Genomic DNA, 16,331 nt, shown 5'->3' on the forward strand with positions numbered 1-16,331 from the left:
GTGGGCAGTACTGTTTCTGTCCCATGCAATGTCAAAGGACATTTTGGAGACTAAACAGCTGAACATGCATCCATGTTTTGTAATGTTTAACTCACCTTGCCAAAGTCTCTGACATCAAAGAGGTCGAACGGGTCAAAGAGTTCACTGTTACGGAGCCCAAACTTGTCATGACACACCTTCAGAAATGTCCGGATGTTCTTCAAACACAGGAACTAAAACCAGAAAAAAAAGGAAATAAATAATATCATTTAATTATAATTTCACAAAACAATATGAAAGCAAAAAAACAACAACACACTCACAAAAAAAACACATCTTGGACTCATTTAGGTGTTTATCAACATGACTAAACAAGAAGTATGTTTTCCTTGGAAACATGTTGTCAGTTTAATATTATAATTCAGTGCCACAGCATTCTTGGAAATAGATAATTTCCTGGTTAATGATGGCCAGGCTGCCCCAGTTTATCCCTTCCCAATGTGTTTGTGTTGGTTTTCAGCACCAAATATGAAACTGATGATTGCTTCTCCTGAGTTTGATGGGCTGTTCCTCAGACTGAAATAAGGAGTGCAAAGAGAGGAGACAAGGTGTCCTTGGACAAGCCCAGCAGCAAAGACCTGCTCCGAGGCACACTCGACCTGATGGCTTCTGACATTTACCTCATACTGAAAGGTCTCAAGAGTGTCCAACAACAATTACACAAATTCCTTTTAAAATGCCATGTGCAACTTACAAATTTTACAGAAATGTGAATATTCCAATGTTCAGCGTATATACAGGTAGAGACACAGTCTTACAAGTCCATGCAGTTAATGATGTTGTCTCTGAATTGCTAGGAAAGCATTCAGCTTCTTAATCTGTTCATTTTTTTTATATAAAAAGGAGGACCACACACACACACACACACACACACACACACACACACACACACACACACACACACCACCCCCTCCACAAAAAAGGTAGGATTTAAAGGTTGATCTCAATAAACTTGGCCCATTTTTCTCCCATTTTCCCTTTAAAAAAAAAATTGATCCAATTAAACACTTTTTTTTAAATTGCAAAAGTGCACACTTTGTGGTTTTTGGTGGGGGGTTTAACCACAATAATATTCTAATAGCATTAATGCTACTAACAGTACAGTCAAGAAGACTGGTAATTGAAATTCTAGTATTTTATCTGTGACCTATGGGCAATGGACCATACAGTTGATTCATACACCTTTGCTAACCAAATTCATCGACCTGTTATATAAAGAGTATATGCATAAAACATCTCTAAACTACACACTTTAAGCAAGATCCACTGATGCTGTAACGTAAAACTACCCTGCAGACCGCTAAACTACCCTGGCCAGTATGCCAGTCTAAATTAATGCATGACAGTCAGGCACCCTCTGTTTTTACACTGGCAGTAAAAAAAATAAAATAAATTGCTGAACACTGTTTCAAGATCACAAGTTAGTGATCTTGAGACTGAAGAGCCATTTGGGGGCAATGGTTGGGAACCTACAGCAGGCAAAGGATGCTCATAATAAACTGCATAATACCCTCCTGCCACGAATATTGATGGTCTCAGTCCCCAAAATACGCCATCACACAGATAAACCTTGAGGCTGAGGCACAGACCAATAACCGCAGTATTGAAATATTAATAAGCATAACTGCCTCCCATCTACCATCTTTCTGTGTGAAGAACAAATTACCTAGCATGCAAATCCAGATGCTGCTTAGATATGCCCTTTCAATTTTCTGCATGCAAGCGATATAAACTGATGGCCATGGAAGCAGAAAGAACACACAAAAGGAGACATAAATGAGTGAGTATGTATGAAACAAAAAACGTGATTGCTTTGATTCTAGTAAAAGCGTTGACAACATACTCCATCTTTGTAATAGCTGTTGGATAAAACCAGTAAATTAACCAGAAGCCTTGCAAGTCACACTTGATGTCTAGTTAATGTTAAAATCCTTTCAAAGGCAGCAACAATAAGCTCCAGTGGGTTTTCAGGTGCAGTATTATCCATTTTCCAGGCACTGAGAGGTGTGCATTGTGCCTTTCTGCAGCTTGATGAGCTATAGTGCGTCCTGGTGCTGCGCCTGGTCATCACCTTCTTCAGCCTTGGTTTTCACCCTGAAGGGATTGGGGGGGGGGGGGGGGGGGGGGGGGGGGTTTGTTTTTGCAGAGCACATCGTGTTTGTTGCTATTATCTCTTTGATAATCTTTCATCTGTCAAGTATTTCTGGCATTTGATGATATTTCAGCCAGCCTCTCCTGGTCAACAGTGAGAGCCCTGCTGACTCATTCTCATTCATGTGTGCACATCTGCTTAGTCCTGGTGTCACGGGTGTGCCCCCGTAAGAGAGCCACACTGGCCTGTGAAAAGAAATGCAACTGGCTAGCAAGCCACAGTGACATTTACAGTTCAGCAACCAAGGTTATCCTGTCTACAGATCCACACGTGCTGTGAATGGGGTGAAGAAAAAAAGCTTATTTTCCCAATTCAGATAAGAAAAGGTAACATTTGCTGGAGTGGTTTACAAACGAGAGAAAGAGAGAATCTACAGATATGGATCAGCAGGCGGGAGATGTGTCTGACATTCAAATGTATATTTGGCGATAAGAAAACCACTGTAGGAATAAGCACAGTCGCTATGATCGAAGTTAAAAATAATGATAAAAAAGTAAATAAATAGAATACATATACTTTTTCTCCTAGAGTGGGAAGAGTGGGTGCACTTGATAGAAAACAGAGTATGGTCATCCCCTTAAGCTGATGTAGCCCTCAGCACAATCTATCAAGTATTACCTCAGTGTCTGGAACAAATTCAAGGCAAAGCACAGAAAATCCTGAATTTTATTTAGAGGGTTGCAAGTGCATCTCGCATTGAGACACTGATAAAAAAGAAACATCAGAATTTTAATTAAAATTCACCAACTATGTATATTTTATTAATTTAAGGAGAATTCAAAGTTACATGAACTCAGAGCAATCGTATATCCATCATTTTTAACGTTTCCTGCACAATCTGCTGGTACTGGTCGTTGAATAATAATAACACCAGCAATCACACTGGTTGAATATAAGTGTCACGTTAGCCATGCAGTTCTGTTTGTGTGTGTGTGTCTGCCACCAGATGAAAGACTGGAGGACAGTGCTTTTGTTAGCCACTGATAGCCTTCCCCATGTTGTCGAAATATTGAATGGCGCAACAATCGGAGAAACTGTGAAAACTCTTCTGAGCAAACAAAAGACTCTGTGTTAAAGGAGGCAAAGAATGTGAGTTAGAGCGAAACCCTGGGCAGGCATTCACACCATGGAGAAAACTTCGGGACTTGAGTTTGTTGAAAAAGCGGCTTTACGTTGGCATTATTCCCACCAGTCAGGTATGTAACAAAATATAATAATAATAGAACTAATACAAGCAGATGCTTTAGAAACTGAAAATGTCTTGTGTGTGGGAAGCCTGAAGGTAAGCAGTCACTTTAACTGTCTGGAACCAGGAATCTTTGGTGTCTCAGGCAACTGTATTAACCACTATAACATGGAGCCACTACCAAACAACATTACCTTTATGCTCTAGGGCCTCTATGATAAGCATCTGTCACTATTTTCCAGCATAGACTCATTAAAGACATATTCACTGATTATGAAGTCTACTTCCAAAACTTTACTAACAAAAAGAAGATAACTCCCACGTGTGGCTGTATGACTAAAACAATGGCTGTTATCGTGCTTGTTCTGCTGCGTGCACCTGATGTCTAAGAATTCTTCAAACCTACAAAACACTCTTTTTACATGGAGGGAAAAAAAAGATGGAAATAGAGACGTGGTATTTTGCATAAATACCTCCCCCACATACCAGGAAAAAAAACGCAACTGTGAACAAACAAATGAGCTTGTGTGCATTTCTGTTGAGCACACAAGTGTGTTTATTGTTTGCTTTGAGTCTTTGCCACCTGAAGGCAACGTGGTGTCAACCCAGTACTCCTCTTACTTCACTTTAGTTTGAAAATCGTGCTTCTAAAGGTGTTCAATCTAGAAGCAAGTTCAGTAATAATCAGATTCAGGCATCAGTGCAAGTATTTCAACTAAATCACATGTTTAGAAGATAGAAAGTGAAAGTCTAGGAGCAACGGAAAGTGAAAAGCAAAACAGATATGGCAAAGTTAAATACGATTTTTGAGAAAGAGAGGGAGAGAGATGGGATGAGGCTTTTTACAAGGTGGTGTGTGTGCACCACTGGAGCAATGTTCTGATTTTGACTTCTCAGTCAAACAGCAAACAGCTCTTTAAAGAGGCACACTTGTCAGGAAGGCATGGAGGAGTGCCGAGATAGAAGGCAAGAGGAAGGAAAAAAAAAAGGAAAAAGTCAGGTAACAAAGACCCATCACATCCTTGACAAGCCCTTCCACCATATCACCACGCTACATCACACAGAGAATAATGCATTATTCCTGTGGGAGGGTGGTCCTTATCTGCACACACCCACTACATGCTCATATCTAAGAAGATACAAATTAGAACTTCCTCCTGGAACCGCACAACATCAAATTAGAGAAATGGGATGCAGAAAAGTGTGCAAATGAATATGGAAGGAGAGAGGAGGAGTAACAGGGAACTGTGACTTGTTTTTTGCTTCCCCCCAAAAGAAAAAAAAAAAAAAAACTGTAGCTCTTTGGTGTCTGGGAAAAGGGGGAATGAGGTGGGGCAGATCACAGCCCACGGGGAAGAAATAACAAAAAAGAGAGGAGGTTGTATGTAAGGCTTAGAATTTAGAAGAACTGCTTCCAAATTGATCTGATCAGAAACGGTTTCCTGAATCAATTAGCCCCTATCGCTTCACAAATTAGATGCAAATTTACAAACAAAACATTAAAAAGAAAGAAAGAAAGAAAGAAAGAAAGAAAGAAAGAAAGAAAGAAAGAAAGAAAGAAAGAAAGAAAGAAAGAAAGAAAGAAAGAAAGAAAGAAACTTTGTTTCTGGTACCAGATGTGTCTGGCAAGAGTTCCCATTAAGCAAAGACAGTGACATCAGTGAAACCAAAACAACAGTAATAGTATTTTATATAAATCTAAATGTATTTTAACAGAACCATTATGATATAACAAAGAAGAGAATACAGTTTAAACAAATGAAAAAAAGTGTATGAAGAAAAAACTGTTTCTAATAAACTTGGCAGTGTATGCAGCAAGGCACATCTAACAAGTCCAGGGTGCGTTCAAAAACAACGCAATGCAGTAGGTTGTTCAGATAAACTATTTTGTCCAGACACGATAACAAGCACTAGGTATAGCTTGCAGATAAGGTTGCAAACACAGTATCGTGCATTTGGCTCACCTTATTTCCAAAGGTAGTGATTATATTTTCATTTCACTAGAGTATACTTTTCACTGTTGGACATTTTAGAACCGTTACCCTTGGGGAAACATAACTTTACCAATACATGCACTTTCAGAAGAAGAGCAATAATTAGCACGTAAAGCAATTGAAGTCAAATAAGAGGGGAACTAAATGGTGAGAGGAGAGGAGAGGGCTTTATAAGCAGCAGACTGAGGTGAGTCAGATCAGATCATCAGATACTCAGACAGTCAGTCACAGAACTGCAGTCAATGAAAGAGACTGATGCCTGTCTGGGAGCTGGGAGCCCCATGTTGTGACTAGAGGCTGTGAATCATTCTGTATCTTTACAACAGCAGGAAGAGAGCCATCAGCAGGTGAGGGAGAGCAGCAAAAAGGAGCTCAGAAAGACTAAAGCATAAGGCTGACTAAGCTGTCTAAACACACACATTTGCACACCTACCAAGATGCACGTGCATGCATCCAAACGCAAAGGTGATCATGGATCTCAAATATTTTGTTAATGATGCAAGCAAGGGAGGCAAATGCTTTCTGGTAATGAGTGGTCTATGCTTTGTAGTGATCAGCACTCAGTCTTCCCAAATATGCCTCATCCAAGTGCTAAACTCGAGACATAAAATCTCCATTACACCAGCTGTGTAATAACCCCATTCAGCCTAAATCACTAGCCAACAAAGGAACAGGGTGAGGGGAAAAAGAGCTTCAAAAATTCACAAAACATTTCTACCAGATTGCTAGTGCTGTGAAATGATAAATTAATATTTGTAAAATATTTGACATATATTACTAGATTTAGTAGATATTAATAATATATGATGGATGGTTATGACTATAACCTAAAAACAACCAGAAGGGTCAGACAAAGTTAATACTTTCAGCCTAGTACAAGCAGCATAAGCACATGCATGTTACATAATGCTCATAATTCATAATTCTCAGCGCTGTATTCATTTGCACATGCTGTTTATACCAAACATTTTGAGCCACTCATTAGCAATACAAAACAATGCTCTTTTTTCTTTTTGCACATTAAAACACCGCTGCAGCACATTCACAGGCAGACTCTGGTCAATGATCTACCAAAAGCCTATTTGGCAAATCACAAATGCACGACAGAGTAAAAGTTTAACAGTTTTACTACTGTTTATGTTAACAGCTGCCATCTAAGATTGGCAGTTGGGGTGTTCTGACTTTCAGAGTTTAAAATTCAACCTGAGAGGCTGTTCCAATTGAAAATGATGATTTCCAACTACAAGTAGAAAGAAACTGAAAACCAGGAAACACCCGGTGTCAGTGGTATCTTTATTATTACTGGTTATTTACCTAAAATAAAAGGTAACAAAGAAAACTGATATATTCTACTTTAGTTAGAAAACTTGCATGCTGTTATTTTTAATTGACTGCTCATATTGGGTATATAATTGGCAGTCTTTAACAGCTTTTACATCTAATTTTGTAAAGTCACTTTGAGGTGATCTCCAGCTTGTTGTGTTGAGCCATTTTTTAAATCCCATAATTTTCAGCGTAATTACCAGTTTAGCAAATTGCAAAGATATTACATCGCTAGCTGGCTTTATCAAAAAACTACTTATCTGTTATGTGGAAACTGAATACCAAATAGTCTTTAGCATTTGCCCCACAAATTATCATGAGGTCTTACCAGTGTCAACGCCAGTGAGTTAAGCTCTCATTCTTGTCAGGCTATCATGTTGTATCTATTCTCTTTTAAATGCGCAAAAAAGGAACAAACAAAATCAATATGAACACGAGTGCAAAGTTCCTCTCTGTGTTCTTGGGACTTCCTTATTTGTGATCAATGTCTGCTTTGATGAACATTAAAAGAGCCAATGATTCATCTGAGTTTCCAGGGCTGCAGACATGCAACGGATGCAAAATGAAAGTTACATTTAAAAATAAAATTGAATAAATGCATTAGGAATACTTGGACAATATGTTTAAGTAAACCATAGTTTTATCTCAAATTGCAACAGTTTTTCCAATCCACACCCTAGTGCACATGGCTGGCTGAGCTATAGTAAGTACCAAGCTAATACAAGGGTGGCACGTGCCAGGTGACACTAAGAGTGGATTGATAGGCACTGGGGCTCTTTTGCTTCACTTCCAGGTCACCCAGATGTTAAAGTGAATGAGGAGACAGGCCCTGCTCCTGCAAATTAGAGAAGAGGACACTGCATGAATAATTCATGGCAATAGTATGCAAATGTGTTAATCTTATCCTATTACCCCTAAAAGCCTGTAAGCAGGGAAGGATTGACCACAGTTTTAAATCTTGTACAACCCTTAGCAGTCGAGGCAGAACTGCTTCGTTAGTGAGGCTCACGTGGCCCATGTTAAAATATGGAAGTTAAATAGGCTACGTACATTTTTTTAGTGAGGTTAATCTCCATTACAAAGGAAGATAATTCAGCTTAGAGCATCATAGACTCCAGTGGAAGAAAGTCACCACAGCTGTAGAGCATAATTTAATCAAGTCTACCTTCACCCTTACACTGGCTACTCATAAAAACACAAGCACTAACACTGGGTATGAGATCAGAAGCACACAGTGTGAGGAAGAATGCATTAGTTGCACAAGCGTAACAAGCCATCAGTAACATGCTTCCCACATGAAAGTAGTGAACCTGAAGATAACAACAACAACAAAAGAGTCATCTTCATGGGAATGAAAAGCCTTTTTCAATGGGAGAGAGTTAAAGGTAATGTTGAAAAAAGGAGGAATGGTGTGTCTTAACGTACTGTACTTTCCTCCTTTTTACCTTTTGATGTGGAAATGACCAACGCTAGGAACAAAGAGCATGCTCTCATGGATAATTATGTGGGAAAGGAAATGGGACTTTAACTACAACTTATGAATGAGTTAAAATTACTAGTAGCAGTGCAAGATGGGATACTATTCTTTATGGATTATCACGTCATTATGTTAATTTTATATATAAAAAAAGATAAAATTCCCCTCTCGTTCATTTGGGCGGTTTATCCTTCGAGCTCAGGTCCTGTACCAGAGGCCTGGGAGCTTGAGGGTCCTGCACTCTTCTGGAGAGTGATCTAGGATGTTGTTCCTGGGATCTGCTGGAGCCACTTGCCTAGCTTGGGAGTCACTGCACCTAGTGCTCCGATTACCACTCGGACCACTGCTACCTTCACCCTCCACATCTTCTTGAGCTCTTCTCTGAGTCCTTGGTACTTCTCAAGTTTCTCGTGTTCCTTCTTCCTGATGTTGCTGTATCACTATGGTATCACTATGTTCATAACAGTGGTCTGTTCAGTAGTCACATGGTTAACCACTCTCATCTAGACTGTTGCATGTATATAACTATTTCAAGAATTGTGATTTTATAGAGAATGAAATTAATGTTTTTACTGATTCCTTCACTAGAACTACAGGTCAGGTCTTCCTCTGGAACATCTCCTGAATGGACTGCCACAATTTTTGTACATATATTCTCAAATCCCAGATGGAGCACTGCAAACAAAGTCGGCAACAAGAAGAGAACTCCTTAAAGCAGCAATGTGCAACAATGAACACTGTTGACAACTGAAATGCAGGGCAATAAAACTGAAGTTTATTGTTGGAACGAGAGGCTCGTTCTTTGCTTTCACCTGTATTTGCAACCAGCTCAACTTGTATGTGCCTTCAGAGTTAAAAACTTTGTATGAATATAATGATTGGCATCAACACAACTTGATTATGAAGTCATCAGCACTGTCACTTTGCAGTGACAACTCTGCCACTGATTGCATTTGTCACAAAAATTGCTCAAAGAATATTGCAGAGGAAATGAAAACACATGTGATTGGCGCAGAGCTGACAGAGAAAATGGAAATGAGTTAAGGAACAAATGCATTTGCCACTTAATTCTACATTACCTGAATTTCCTATTTCAGATTTTCTTCTTAACCTCCCAAATGTGATTCAAACAGATTCAAGATATGTTTTCTTATATTTTCTTATGTTTTAAGTTTCAAAGAATCAGGCAGACAGGAGGCTTTCTTCCTCCTTTCTGCAGGTGTTGTTCAAACTGTTTTACGCGTATGAAAAGTGTCTTCTCAATACTAAACCAAAAATCTAACACAGGCCAAGATGTTCAAACATCTTGGTGCATTATGCAGCCCTCCAGGTACAATCTTCTCTTCATATAAATACAAATCTGTGTTGTATCTAAGCAACAGGCCATGTTGCTGACCCTCCGGAGAGGAGTGTGTGTTTGAGGCATTAGCTGCAGACTTAAAGCTTGATGAATGTGTGGAGGAGGTCCACCGAGAATCTTAGACACCCATGGATCAATGGCCAGGTAATTTATGACACGAGGCCATGGAGAGGAGAACTGCATCTATTCTTTTTCCCCTGTGAGTTTCCCTCACAACGTGAGACTCATTGCGGTGATTTAGATTCACAGTAAGATAAATTACCCATTAGCTCTCTCCACACAAAACAAAGGCTCAAAACAAATACTCATTTTAAATGCATAGTTTAGACAAAATGATCCTAACTTAACCGAACATGGCTACATTCGTTAGGCTCATTAAGTCACTGCCTTGTATAATATGATGCAGAGCTGCATTTCCTTAAGGCTGACTCAAAGAAGGCTGAAAAAATAACTATGAATTGAAATCTGTATAGACTTTTTTTTTTTTTTTTTTTTTTTACATAGCACACATACAACGACTTTAACATTCTCTTAACATTTCAGATTCATCATAAGTAACTTAATTAAAAACACTTCTGTGGCCCCAAAACAAATTATGCTTGTAGTGAAAAACAGAATCAGATACAGATGAATCATATTTCACTGGAAGCCAAAATCACCATATGAGCTTCTGGCAACCAATCCGAACAGATGAGAGTGTGAAACACACTGATAAGCTTTGATATGTCTCTATATTTTTCCAAATTACAGACTGTTAGTCACACATGCAACGAATCCCAGAATAACAAAAGAAAAAAAGGAAAAATAAATTGCAGAACTATGTGTTCTCTATGATCATCATCAAGCATGACCACCTATACAAAAGCTAAAAATTTGGCAGTTTTCTGGTCTGGAGCATTCAGGTATGAGTTAACACGAAGAAAGCTAGGTCAGAGTGTGCAGAGAAATGTCAACAAAAAAACCATTGCAGACTCTATAGGCCTAAGTTAGCATGTTTTGTTTTTTAAGAAACACTGAAAAAGTATGGATTGGTAGGAGAAAGCCTATTCTCTCTAAAAAGAACATGGTTAAATGGCTTAGGTTTGCCAAGTTACATCTGAACAAACTACAGGACCTCTGGAACAATGTCCTTTGCACAGACAAACACAAAGACAACTTGTTTGCCTGCAATGTACAGAGGCACGTTTAGAGAAAGCCAAACTCGATATATCAGCACAAACACCCTATACCAACCATTAAGCACACTGGTGGTTTGGGCTTTTGCAGCTACAGGGTCTGAGCACCTTAAAGGCACTGATCTCTCTGAACTCCTCTTCATTCCAAAGTATTAGAGTATAATATGAGGTCGTGTGTTGACAGCTAAGACTGTCTTATGCAACAGAACAATGACCCGAGTACACCAGCAATCTACAACGGTGGCTGAAAAAAAACCTGTTGCACTAACCCAATCAAATTCCAGACCTCAACACTATTGAAATCATGGGCAGGAGATGGAGAACAAACAATGTGAGAGACTGATAAAATCAAACAGAAAACTATTACCTCAAGTTATTGCTACTAAAGGTGGTTCTACTGTACAAGCTACTTAATCATGAATTGTACTTAGTGTTTCACAGGATTTAAGTTTTGATTTTCACATGGCTGCAGGTGTATTTGAGAACACAAATGTCAAACAAGGTTTTCTCAAAGATTAAATAGTCCTGTACTATTCCTTTTGCAGACTGGGGCAGCCAGGGATCCACCAACCTTCCAATTAGTACAAATAAAGAAATACATTATGCCAAAAGTCAACAAGCTAGTGCTGTCTATTTGTCAGCTCTTTGTTTAAGGAGGCTATCAGGTACACTGAGGGGCTGCGGCTCTGTGCTCTAGATGCCTGTGATTATCTCCAAGGTGACTAATGCTATTAACATGGAGAACAGCCTGTTAATTATCCAACTGCCTGTGGGACCGAGCTCAGCCCGCTTCAATCATCATACAGCTTAGATGTGACACACAATGCACCAATCAGCCAATTTACAGATTAGGTGATTGGACGGGTGGATGCTGTAAGATATAGTTTATATACTATCAGTGATATACTGGACAATGGTGACCTAAAACTGCAATGAGGTGTCCATTACCTAGGAGGTAGAGCACGTCATCTACTAATTGGAAGCTTGGTGGATCCCTGGCTGCTCTAGACTTTATGCTAAAGTAACTTGCACTACATAAGAAGCACTCCCGTTACAACAACAGGCTTAACAAAAAGCTGTCTGAACAGCAAACAACTCGTTCACATAATGCATGCATCTAATCAGTCAGTCCGTATCCAATGTAAATTTATATTCTTCATGAAAAAGCCATAGAAAAATATGGTACTCATATAGTGCTTTTCGACTTTATTTAAGCACTCAAATTGCTTTCTTACCACAAGCCTCATTTATCCATGCACACATCCATTTTTTTTCTCTGTCTCAGTGCGATTAACCTAATGCTCACACACTCACACAGATGCATTAGGGGTAACTCAGGGTTTAGTATCTTACCCAAGACTAGAGGGTCCGAGGATGGAACCATCAACTCTGGTATGCAAGCTGTTGCTCTATATAAAATACCAGACCTTCAGCATCCATTATACTTTTTTCCCTTGAAATTTCCAATGTCTTTATTAGGATAATAGGAAATAATTACTCTCAGCTTAAAGTCACACCTATTTATGATTGCCCAACTTTGATAAATAGATTATTATTTAGACTCAGCAGAAGGAAAGGCACATTGCTTCTTACTGCAAAGTATTTTTGGCCTCTGCTTTGCCCATTACCGTCTGAATAAGGACTGAATATTAACAGCCTTTTCATTCAGACAGAAAGGATGCTCCTGATAAACACTGAGTGTTGTTTTCTATCAAAAATGTATATAATATATACATTTTTGATCTATATGATGTCCGGTTTGCTACTTTGAACAAAGTTATGTCACAGAAAAAAAAAACTAACATTTATAAATATTTATAAATATTACTGTAACTGTAACTTGTATTTTTCACTTCTACAGTTCCTTTGGTATAGTCCACCTGATCTTATATAATATTCTGTAATAACAGCGTTTATTTATTTCAACAAATATTAAAAGCAACGTGACAAGTGTCAATACAAATTAATCACAGTTAGCTTGGATTTCAAGAGCTGCTTGCAATCCTATAATTACTGCCTACATTGAAAGGGCGTTATTTCTTTTTTGGGGGTGGCTTTCCTCAACTTAGTCACGCAACCATCAGGCCTTAATGAAGCAACTCTGTTTACACTTTAGCTTGACAGCTTAAGGTCAGTGAATCCTGTCCTCTGTCACAATGTATCACAATGACATCAAACTTTTTTGGCCCTGATCACCCTGTGTAGTTGAGTCAACAACATTATGTATTGGGAGCACACTTCCTGTTTACATCTCTGCTGCAAATTACAAAGGAAAGCTTGTTGGCACTGTCCCTCACAATTAATCATGAACAACACTGTCACAGCGGTAAGAAAAACACAGACAAAAAAGCCCTTACAAAGCATGCAAGTCATCGCCTGCTATGTTTTTATATATTTCTGAGCTTTGCTGCTTGAGAAAACCCGTCACTTCATGACAGTTAATTATCCATTTACACTGCTCGTTCTACATTATCAAAGGAAACAGTCATAAGTTATCAACAACTGTCTTTATGATCTTCGATGCTCCATTCCAGTTAAAATTGAATTAACTTTTTGCATATCTGTGATCCACCTGTCCTGGGTCCTTCGAGGTAGACCGGAGCTAAATCTGAGACATCAAAAAGCAGACAGCAAAAGGGCTTAACTTATCTTTTTTTTAAACACAGTCAGAGCAAGAAAGAGAGACGTCTGGAAGAGTAAAAGAAACAAAGAGCCTTCTCAGACGGATACAGCAAGGCAGGATCAAACGTCCAGTTTCTGCCGGTAATCCTCCTCAAGAGGAGAAGCAGGGGAGGTGGGAGATAGGGCAGGAGAGGTGGAACGGAGAAGAGAAGAAGCTGGTTGCTGTGCCACGGAAAGCAAATGTTACTGGCTTTTTCATCCAGCAGGCGAGGCGACGCCAGCCCCTCCACAGCTCTCCAGACTGTCTGGCACACGGGCCACAGGAGGAAACCTTTGGAAAGATCACAGCCCAAAGCCTCAAGCGTGGAAAGACTATGTGTATATTATGTGTGTGTGGGTGTGTGTGAGAGTGAGAGGGAAAGAGAAAGAGAGAGTGTGCATGGCCATATGTAGCTGCTTATGCCTTTCAGATGTAACACTGTGGCTGTCTCTTAATTGGAGGCTTTAGCCCACGTACAGTGTCTGTAATCCACAACATGGCAGCAGTATAAACAGACCCCAAAAATACAAGGTTACACTTCTTTTCATGGCTCAAAAGATATGAATATGAGTGGTCTATTTCTGTACCACTGTATGGGCGCAGTGCACTTCATGTGAAATGCTATAAAATATTTCATGTTAGCTTTAAAAATGTACCAGAAACAGAACATTAAGACAAATCAATCTCTTTCCTTCACATTTTAACAGCTTCTACAGATTTTTCATGATCACACTTCACCATGAATGTATGTGCATTTAAAATACCAATCTAGTTGAACTTACATGCATTAATGCATTAATCCAGTGTACAATGACTCAGTGTACACTCAGTGTAGACATGGATTGACATATGCTTCCATCTAGATTACATCTTTCTTTTCCTCCAGTTAAGTACTGCTTATTTCAGCAAGACAGTGCTAAATAACATAGATCATCAGCAATAGGATGGGGCAGCTGTGGCTCAGAAGGTAGAGAAGGTAGAGTTACTGATCCAGGAGTGCAAGTGTTTGTACATTTATGTGCAAAAAACACTTATGTGCATGCGATTAGTAGTAAGAAAGCGATTTGAGTGCTTGAATTGACTAGAAAAGTGCTACTTAAGAACCAGTCCATTTAAAAGATTGCACTCTAAACCTGCCTGTCTTCATTCGACAATCACCGGAAAAAAATTATATTGAGTCACAAGCAAAAAAAATGTTTTTTATTTCTTTCCTTTGAAGTTACTCAGGTTCTGAGACTTTAACCTGGCTATGCTTCTTTTTCTTATTAACTGCTTTTAAAACAGCAAAAACTGAAACTATCACAAATGAACACCCAAGGCATTACATTTTTTTGAGAGAATTGTTGACACCTCTCTCTATAACCATCAGAAACATTAACATTACAAACGGCTACATAGGCGCATTCAGCTGTCTTACAACAGAGGCTCTCAGTGACTGACACAAGCCCTCTCCCCAAAAAATGATTCTCCTGAAACTAAGTGACTCTGTGGCACTAACATGCCATTATATGCTCTACAATTTACTGCAAACTAGCACAGAATTAAATTTCAGCCAGTTTTAAATATTATTTTCATCAAATCCATTTGTGCTGACCCTCAAAAATCACAAAAAACAGAAATCCCAGAGGAACTGACTGAATGTCTATGAAAAAGGAATAGTTTAGTGTTATTTAATTGACTGATGCATAACAGAAGTATGGCCAAGAAAATGAAAGCAGTGAAAGAGCAACACAGCCGATCGCAAACTGAGAAAAGCGATGCTATGAGCTATGGTCTCAGAAGCATCCCTCAGGGCAGAGGTGAGAGAATCTGAGAGGCAGAAGCAGCTTGATAAACCAGCTCTCTCCACTCCATCTCCCACATAGCTGGACACTGCCTGCAGCATATCTTTAAAAATAGGAGGGAGAAAAAGCTGTCACTTGGATTTAGCCTACTTTTCAACATGTGCATTAATTTCAAAGCAGATGGCAAAAAAGGAGAGTGGGTTGAAGGGAGGGGCATCTCCTAAGCTGTTGAATGACAGAGTGAAGTGCTTCACATGAAAGAGGGAACGGAGAGTGTGGCGACCTAAGAAAACAGGGACAGAAATTGTTTAGAGGCACATTACAGCCTTATCATGTAAAGATGATATTCTGTATCGTTTACTGCTATTAGATGTCAGCATATCCAGCTCAGGTTAGCAACATCAAAGGAGCAAGTTGTGTTCAGTAAGGAACTCACTGGAAGTATTACTCCACCAAACCTTTTATTGATCTGTGTATCTATATTTCACTTATAGGCACTTATCATCTAACCCTGCCAGCGAGATTTGCGAGCTAAAAGGATCCAGGTATAAATCAAAGATATTTTCAAAAAAGGAATAAAAGAAGAGCAATTGAGAAATACATCTTAGTATAGATACATCTCTAAAGAGAAACATCCCCTGCAGAAATTGCCAGCAGTAAACAGCTCAGCTATAAAGATCTCACAACCCCACACAGCGCTGATAAAACTGTTCCTATAAGCTGGGAGCAAGGTGAAGCAATCAACTCATCTGCAATCAGTCTATATGTAATTAATTAACATGCAAGCCCGATGAGAGTTAAGCCTATGCACAGTCAGTTTGGAAAATCATATTACAAACAAGCTGTCCTCAAGGACAATCATTAATCATAAGATCAGCCATCATGACGAGTGTCCTTGAGGCATCTTTCCAACATGTGTTTGCTGGTCTGAATTACAGGCTTACCAGCTTCTCTAAATGCTTCCATAATGAGGTATCAAAATCAACACACCTATGGGAATTTCCTTATGTATTCATTTTTGAAAATTGCTAAAGCATGTTAGTTATTCTCATACACTGTTAAGAGAGGATCTGTCTGCTTCGGAGAGGAAAGGGGCAATGAACTTGGAGAAAGAGCATGGAGAAGTGCATCTGATGGGAGAGATGAAGGTGAAGAAATCGGTTTCTTTGTCCCAATCTA

The 16,331-nt window shown here is 39.1% G+C and overlaps 1 protein-coding gene across 8 annotated transcripts in view; it reads right to left on the reverse strand.

Moving 5' to 3' along the window:
- The window catches only part of vav2 (vav 2 guanine nucleotide exchange factor), a 197,398-nt gene that overhangs the window by 142,219 nt on the left and 38,848 nt on the right, over positions 1 to 16,331 (reverse strand). For all 8 annotated transcript variants that reach the window (XM_012916557.4, XM_023153170.3, XM_012916539.4 and 5 more), the window contains exon 2: positions 96 to 212. In XM_012916557.4, the coding sequence (XP_012772011.1) occupies positions 96 to 212 (117 nt within the window). The remainder of the gene's footprint in view (positions 1 to 95; positions 213 to 16,331) is intronic.

The sequence above is a fragment of the Maylandia zebra genome, linkage group LG7 (genome assembly GCF_041146795.1).
Source record: "Maylandia zebra isolate NMK-2024a linkage group LG7, Mzebra_GT3a, whole genome shotgun sequence".
In the NCBI taxonomy this organism is placed as follows: domain Eukaryota; kingdom Metazoa; phylum Chordata; class Actinopteri; order Cichliformes; family Cichlidae; genus Maylandia; species Maylandia zebra.